The 8,114-nt window shown below is 62.4% G+C and overlaps 3 protein-coding genes across 3 annotated transcripts; 2 read left to right on the top strand and 1 right to left on the bottom strand.

Annotated features, from left to right (window-relative positions):
- Positions 1-58: 58 nt before the first annotated feature.
- EMIHUDRAFT_244259 (Lysyl-tRNA synthetase) lies at positions 59-217 on the top strand (the record flags this gene model as incomplete). The annotated part of the gene is made up of 1 exon (XM_005769615.1): positions 59-217. A coding segment is annotated over one exon (159 nt), but the record flags the coding sequence as incomplete, so codon positions are not given.
- Positions 218-491: 274 nt separating this feature from the next.
- On the top strand, positions 492-3,274 carry EMIHUDRAFT_244258 (hypothetical protein; the record flags this gene model as incomplete). The annotated part of the gene is made up of 9 exons (XM_005769614.1): positions 492-507; positions 787-962; positions 1,033-1,120; positions 1,351-1,414; positions 1,502-1,961; positions 2,057-2,098; positions 2,406-2,585; positions 2,827-3,033; positions 3,131-3,274. 9 exons carry the CDS (start codon positions 492-494, stop codon positions 3,272-3,274), a joined length of 1,377 nt encoding a protein of 458 aa, XP_005769671.1.
- A 587-nt stretch (positions 3,275-3,861) lies between these two features.
- On the bottom strand, positions 3,862-5,707 carry EMIHUDRAFT_244257 (hypothetical protein; the record flags this gene model as incomplete). Its single annotated transcript, XM_005769613.1, has 5 exons — positions 3,862-4,329; positions 4,396-4,475; positions 4,547-4,925; positions 5,256-5,307; positions 5,502-5,707. 5 exons carry the CDS (start codon positions 5,705-5,707, stop codon positions 3,862-3,864), a joined length of 1,185 nt encoding a protein of 394 aa, XP_005769670.1.
- Between the last annotated feature and the right edge of the window lie 2,407 nt (positions 5,708-8,114).

Raw genomic sequence — 8,114 nt, 5'->3', positions numbered from 1 at the left:
CGGCCGACTGCTGTGTGTGAACGGGCGCCTCCTCGACGAGCCCTCTCCACACCACCAGGCGCTCGAGTACGGCCTGCCGCCGACGGCGGGGTGGGGCATGGGCATCGACCGGCTGTGCATGCTGCTGACCGACAACGAGTCCATCAAGGAGGTGTTGCTCTTCCCGGCGATGCGGCCCGTCGGCATGGCCGCCGACTTCAACCCCGACTGCCAATAGCCGCCATCAAGGACGCCGTCACGTCGCCGCCCCGACAGCACCAGGGGGGAGCCACCATCGGCAGCTAGCTCACACGAAGCCACCTTTCCTGTGGGGGGGTGGCGTTTCGTGTACCATACGGCTCTGGAGAGCGCCTGGTTCTTTCATACGTGGCTCACCCGTAATGCCGTAACTAAATGATGGCGGTTTCTCGCGCTAGATTGACGAACTCGTACGTCAGTAAGAGCGAACCCTCGAAGAGAACCCAGAGAACAGAGACGGGGAGACATGTTGCATGCAGTTTGCAGTCTGTATAGAGAGCATCTGCACCATAGAGCCGTAGAGCCGTACAGACAGACTCTGCACACACAGTGCACTCTTGGGTGGGATTCTGTATTCTGCACCTGCATTGCGCAGTAGGTAGGTAGAAAGGTGAAGAACAGCCATTGTGCATTCTGTACGACTCTTTTTTGGCCTCTCCTAGAGCCGTACCTATAATTGGGCGAGTTGTCCGCTCTCTCCTGGCTGTGGGTGAGTTTTTGCATTCCGCATTCTGCATCCTGCATCCTGCACGTCTCTCACAGCTGTAGCTTTGGGCCCGCTTGTGCATTCTGCATTCTGCATCTGCATCCTGCATCGGGTGCAGTTCACAGCTTTGGGGCTGATTCTGCATTCTGCATTCTGCATCTGCATCTGCATCGGGTACCAGTTCACAGCTTTGGGCCCGCTTCTGCATTCTGCATTCTGCATCTGCATCCTGCATCGGGTACCAGTTCACAGCTTTGGGCCCGCTTCTGCATTCTGCATCCTGCATCTGCATCCTGCATCGGGTGCAGTGCACAGCTTTGGGCCCGATTCTGCATTCTGCATTCTGCATCTGCATCCTGCATCGGGTGCAGTTCACAGCTTTGGGGCCGAAGAGAGGTTAAGCGCCGCTTTTTTGTTCCGCGAATAAGCCGATAAGCCACACGATTAAAGATCCCATCCGTCGAAACGCGCCGCGCTCCCCACAGACTCGCCACCGCTCACGGTTTTCATAAAAGTACAACACACATAAGTCCGTTCCGGACATCAGGATTTAATCTGCGCTCCTTTTTCGCATGGACAAGTCTGCGGCTATGATAGTTCGCCAGAGCTCACACGCTGTTCCCTAGGCCCTGCCGGGGGCTGCTGTGTGCGAAACCCGGGCCGCGTCGCGCCGTTGGCGCTCCTCAGGAGGTGATCGTGCGTAATCTGCGCTCGAGAGTAACTATCGTGCCATATCTCTGCCTTTTGTGCCCGGGCACCACACATGACATCATGCAGGATGCAGGATGCAGAATGCAGAATGCAGAATCAGGCCCAATGCAAAGCTGTGTCTGAACTGCACCCGGTGCAGGATGCAGATGCAGAATTTTACAACATACCTCGCTCGCTAAGCGACTCGGACGTGGTCGAGACCTTTGACATTGGATACACGGTGGAGGCATGCGTGTGGGGGCTCAAGGAGCCGCGAGCGAGCGGCTTTGACGGTGACGAGGTGTACAACCTGCTACTGCGGCACGGGTGGATGGTGACCGCCGGCTTCCTCGGCCTCTTCGTCCGTGTCTTCACCTACCTCTTCCGCTCGCGCATCGTTGGTGGGCTCGTGCGCCTGTGGTCGGAAGCCCCCCCAGACCTCATCGTCTCATTCGTGCCATTCTTCAACTCGCACATGCGGGACGCGTTGGAGACAGTAAACCCGAACGCGACGCTCATCACCGTCGTGACTGACTTTGCCAGCTCGGTGGCTACTCCCCCCCCCCACCCCCCGCACCCACCCTCGCATGATCCGAAATGTCAAGACGGCCGGTCCATTCCGCCCCTCGCCAACGCACGCAGGCGGAGCACCCGTGGGTGGACGAGCGGCGGCGCGGCGGCGCGGTGCGCCATATCATCGTCGCCGGCACGTCCACCTTGCAGCAGCAGTGCAAGCAGCTCGGCTATGCACCCTCCGATGTGGTGTGTTGTGCCACCTGCCATGCTCGGCTCTTGCGCCTCTCCTGCTCGCGCTTCGCCTCGGCCTCCCTTCCTAGACTCCGCACCCCGACCGCCCTTCTCAATCACCCCCCCTTCGCCCCGCCCCGCCCCGCCTCAGCTCCGCACGAGTGGCATGGTGGTCCATCCGACTTTCCACCGTGCAGCAAAGCGGCACTCGAGGCAACCGTCGGCCGACTCTATCATGGTGCAGCACGGTGAACTGGCGCAGCCCGAGGAGGAGGAGCGGGACGAGCCCGAGGAGGACGCGTGTGGTGCCCTGCTCGGCCGGCCGCAAGAGCCGCGCCGCGCGTTGGTGAGCTTTGGCGCGATGCCTCCGATGCGCGTCGAGGCGGTCGTCGATGCGCTCAAACGGCGTTGGCCCGCGCTGGAGGTGGTGGCGCTCTGCGGCGCCAATGCACGCCTCCTTGACCGTCTGCGCGCGCGTGGCGACTGCGTGGCGGAGCCGATGCTACCCGCATTGCAGGCTCGATTGCTCAATCACACACACAGACACCTGCACCAACGCACGGTGGGGGGCATCTCGAGGGGGGCACCGCACTTGTCCAACGCCGAGAGAAGCATGACAGCCCTTTCCCCGTCCACTGCGCGTGACGCGTCTCCTCGGTGCACAGGTGCGGGACCACATGCGCCGCACAGACATGGTAATTGGCAAGCCGGGCCCAGGCACCGTCTCGGAGGCGCTGGCAAGCGGCGCGGCCTTCGTGAGCGAGCGGCGTGGCGTGATGGCGCAGGAGAAGAAAGTGCTCGAGTGGGTGGAGGAGGTGGGCGCTGGCGTCGTGGTCGACGACCTCTCCTCGCCGCCAGCCGACCTCTGCGAGGTGCGCGAGCTTGCCCAACCCTGGCTCACTCCTCGATCGCCACGCAGACTACCAACACAAACGTCCTGCCAACACCCCGCATCTCTGCATGTCCCAGGCAGTGCGTCGGTGCCATCCCACGGTGCGAGCGCGCGCCGAGGCAAACCGAGCGGTGTTCGAGGTGCGCGATCTGGTGATGCGCTGCCTCGAGCTGGACGTTTCTCAAACGCTCCTCGGAGCCGCTTCGGAGGGGACCTGGTGATGGGCGGTCTCTGCCCGACGAGGCGGCGAGGCGCTGGAGCTCTGGAGGTGACTTCCAGTGCGCCCCCCCTCCTCGTCTGTACCCCCATGGGGACCCTTGGCGAGGCGCGGCAAACTCGTTCGACGAGGGTGCACTCCGACGTCGCCGCCTTGGACGCTGTAACCGCTGCGGACCCTCCGCACACTCGCTCGCGCGGGGGGAGCACTTTTCGTCTTCGTACTTCGACGGCTTTTCTCCTAGAGACTCTACTGCGATAGGACAGTGGCCAGTGCATGTATTTTCTCACTCCCGCGACGGCACATTGGTGGCATGGCGCATGTGTGCGCGCCTGGCATGTTCTTTTGATCGAAAAGTGTCTCAAAAAGTAAGTGCTAGGTGGCGGCGTGACACTCGACGGTGTCCCGTGTCCCGCGCGGTGAGACGAACAACGAAGAACAAGCGCGCCTCCCCCCAGTGTCGCGGGGTCGCTGCGCGACGGATACCATAGACCACGCCAGAGACGTAAGCCGTCACGACGTGAACATCGTGCTGCTCACCCAACAAGTAGCTCGACCCTTACGCCCGCCGGCCCGAGCGCGGTCAGCCGGTCACGGCAGCGCGTTGCCGGAGCGGTCCCGCAGGATCGGGCTCGTGTCGGCCCCCTTGGCGGCGGCGGGGTCGTCAAGATAGCCCCACTGGTCGTCGAACCAGCGAGCCGGCCGCTTCTCTCGCAGCGCCTCGCCCCGCCCCTTTGCCAGCCGGTCGACGAGCAGCAAAGTGCCTCGGTCCTTCCCCTGGCGCACGCCCGCCCTGGCGGTGCGCCCCTGCATGGCGTACCGCACGCCGCACACGGTGAGGACCCAGGCGAGGGTGGCGGTGGGGATGCCTATTGTCACAGCGAGGAGAAGAGCAATCACGGTCACAGTAGTGGCGAGCCCAGGCGGGGGTGGCGGGCTGGGGATGCCGTCCGTATACGGAAGCGCCTCCTCCCAAAAGCCAAACAGCGCCATCGCAGGCCAGTCGAAGAAGAGCTCGATGGCGAAGGCGTAGGCGAAGGCGAAGCCGCCGTCCACAAACTCGCCTAGGAAGGGTCTAGGAAGGGTGCAGGAAGGGTCTAGGAAGTGGCCTCCCCGCCGTCCCACAAACTCTCCCAGCGGGTAAAAGTAGGACGCGGTGCCGAGCGTGTCGAGAGCGACGCAGAGAACGAACTCGACCCACAGGCCTGCAGAGACGGCGGTGAAGGCCACTTAATCAGTTGTTCCTCACGGCTCACACCTTGATCAAACTCTCGACCTGCGGAGACGGCGGTGAAGGCACCACGCGACGGCCGCAGCTCGTCCACGAACTTTTGCGCCGGCGGCGGCGGCGGCAAAGAGCTGCGTTCGGACAGCGCGCCTCTGCCGCCGCCGCGAAAGGTCGGCCCGCCGCGGTCCCACGTGGCCGCTCTCGCCGCCGGCATCGTGCGGTAGAGGCCGTCGTCGCCCTCGCGCTCGTCGCGCGGCAGATCCGGCCGCGACTGGTCGCCGAGCAGAAGGCCGCAGATCAGCGCGAGCGCAAACACGCCCGCGTTGAGGTAGAGCGAGAGGAGTCGCACGTCGAGGAGGACGCCGTTGATGCTCTCGCGCAGCTCGCTCAGCGCCGGACCGATCACCGACGGGCTGTAAGGCACGCCCTCGCGCGCAAACTCACGCGCAAACTCGAGCAGCTGCAGCGCCGGGCCGTCAGCGGCCGCGACTGCAGCGGTCGCGGCTGCCGCTGCTGGTGTGGCGTCAGCGAGGAGCGGTGAATCGGCGCCAGCGGCGAGCAGCAGCGGAAGGTGCAGCGGAGGTGCCGGACAGGGCAGGAGCATAGAGGCGGCGGCCACAGCGGCACACCAATAAAAAGAATTTGCGCACGCGCAATAAAAAGAATTTTGCAACAAAACTCCCTCGCACGACACTGGGCACGGGACTGGCGCGCACTGGCACTAACACAGGTACACCACTGGAGCCGCCTAAGCGACTCCGGCGAGGACGGCGAGGCACTTAGCTCCGTGGACCGTGCACTCGACCGCCCTAAAATACAAAGAATTTTACAACAAAACTCCCTCAATAAAAAGAATTTGAAACGATTTTAACAAAACATCCCGCATCAACAGTCCACTGTCTCACAGACTGGACACGGCGAGTGAGTGAGGTGGCACAAACGGAGTAAGAGTAGTAAGGCTAACTATCTAGGGAGGGCGCCTCTGCCATGCTTAGCTCCAAACGTCGAGCCAAACGCGTCTTTGTGTACGCCAATGAGGACCTCCCGGGTGCGGGTGAGGACCTCTCGCGGACTAGTGAGGACCTCCCAGGTGAGGACCTCTTGCATCCATCCGTTTTTGCTCTGGTACCCACCGATGTTTGTGCCTGTGTGCCACAGCAACAGTGATCGCGGCACGGGGCCTTTGGACTCCTCCAAGGAGAAGGGCATGTACATAATTGGCACGACCACCGCCCTGCATCGCAGACCGGGCAAGGAGGGGCCTTCTCGTGTTCCGCGGGGAACAGGAGGCCTCCCCCCCTCCCCCGGCCTGAGCAGCTACGGGTGGAAGGCAGCCCCTTGAGTCGAGGGCGGCGCGACCATTGCGCCGCATCAAAGAGCAGAGGCCCCGTCAGTACAGATGGTCGCGCCGCCCCGCTCCGCGCCGCCCGCCGCCGCGCCGCGCCGCCGCCCGATGATTATTAATTCATTATAATTAATAATTAAGTAATTACCCCACCCTCGGCCGCGCCGCCCCGCCCTGCGCCGCCCGCTGCCTCGCCGCGCCGCCGACTCGCGCCTCCCGCCGCCGCGCCGCGCCGCCTCCCGATGATTAATAATTAATAATTAATACTCGATCATTAATAATGTGTGTGTGTGTGTGTGTGTGTGTGTGTCAGGCGACGCGGGCGGCGAGCAGCAGCGTGACACCAACAAAAGAATTCACGCAGTTGCCTGTCTCAATAAAAGAATTCAACTAAAAGAATTTTCCGAAGTTCAGTACCTGTGTCGAACCTGTGTGCTGTGCGAGAGAGTTCGCTCGTTGGGTTCAGAACCGAAGTCCGCGCCCAGAAAACGGAGCGCCCGACGGTCACCCTCAAGCAGCATGGTGCGCGCCCCGCCCGCCGGACACATGGGATACCCGATCGCAGCGAGCTGAGACGGGTGGATACCCCAGCTCCGCGTGCCACCCCTAGTAGCCCTGACACAATGCGCCAAACAGCAGCACATTTAGCGACTAGCAGCGCACCAGTCGATCAAGCACATCCACCTCCACAAATGACCTTACATCTTACAATCACGCTAATCATCCTATCTGATCCGGACGTCATTGTGGCTTTGATATCGTTGCCCATGAGGCGGCCTGGATGGCTACCTCCCACCCCGCCTGGGCCACATCATTTATCATACGTTTTTGTCTCTGGGCCGCTGACGGCACGAATCAACCCCGCCGCGCACCTTCATCCCTAGCTTCATGGATCCCCTGGGGCGTCAGCGTGAGGACCTTCATCTGCACAAGTGAGGACGTCACCCGCGGAGGTCCTCATATAGGGGCGCACACAAGGACGCGTTTGGCAACTAGGCAGATGGCACTAGCAGGGGACCCCTCCCTCATGTACTTAACTGCTCACTGCCGCTCGCGGGATTCGCTCGCCGCGGTTGCGGCTGCGCAGCCGGGCGTCACAAAGGTCCTCACTGCCGCAGAGGTCCTCACTTGCAGAGGTCCTCACGCTGACGTCAGGAGATGAATGAAGGTAAAAAATAAAATATTCTTAGCTTCAAGCCCCCCTCCGAGACTGGAGACAGTCACCACAGATACATACGTCGGTGGGAGTGCCCCCCGCCCCCACTTGCCCTGACTACACAGGATAGCATGCCCCGATAACGGCGACACATAGTGGGGGACACTGCGCAAGGAGGGGGTGCGAAGGCTCATTGGGGTGCTAGGTGGGACCATGAGGGGGGGTGGGCGGGGTCCTGTGGGGGTGAAATGTTGCGCGGCGAATTCGAACCTACCCCCTCGCCGCGCCGATCCTCGCGCGGAGGGTAAAACCCTGTGGGACAAAACCCCCCCGCGGTCGGCAGTCTTCAGAGTGGACCCCCCCCTCCCCAGCCTCCCCTGTGCATCTCGCACCCCCCCCCGCTCCCCATCGGTGACTCGCGAAGGACACGGACACTCGGGGTGAGGGGGGGTCCCCCCGGAGGGGGCTCTGGGGCATTGTTGGGTTGATCGCTCGTGCCGATCTCGGGTCGATCTCGGGTCGATCTCGGGTCGATCTCGGGTCGATCTCGGGTCGATCTCGGGTCGATCTCGGGTCGATCTCGGGTCGATCTCGGGTCGATCTCGGGTCTCGGGTCGGTCTTGGGTCGGTCTCGGAGTGGTCTAGAAAAGAAAAAAATGGGGCGAGATGAGGCGAGATGGGGCGAGGTGAGGGGCGATGAGGCGAGATGAGGCGAGATGAGGCGAGATGAGGCGAGGTGAGGCGAGATGAGGCGAGATGAGGCGAGGTGAGGCGAGATGAGGCGAGATGAGGCGAGGTGGGGCGAGATGAAGCGAGGTGAGGCGAGATGAAGCGAGGTGAGGCGAGATGAGGCGAGATGAGGCGAGATGAGGCGAGATGAGGCGAGATGAGGCGAGGTGAGGCGAGATGAGGCGAGATGAGGCGAGGTGGGGCGAGATGAAGCGAGGTGAGGCGAGATGAAGCGAGGTGAGGCGAGATGAGGCGAGATGAGGCGAGACTAGGAGGCGAGATGAAGCGGGATGTTGTGTGGCTGCTTGTGCTGCCAAGCAGGCAGCACAAGCAGCCATACAAGTGAGCTTTTGGGTTGTGTGGCTGCTTGTGCTGCCTGCTCATGA

The sequence above is a fragment of the Emiliania huxleyi genome (assembly GCF_000372725.1).
Source record: "Emiliania huxleyi CCMP1516 unplaced genomic scaffold EMIHUscaffold_414, whole genome shotgun sequence".
In the NCBI taxonomy this organism is placed as follows: Eukaryota; Haptophyta; order Isochrysidales; family Noelaerhabdaceae; genus Emiliania; species Emiliania huxleyi.
This window is presented reverse-complemented; position numbering and strand designations above follow the sequence as displayed.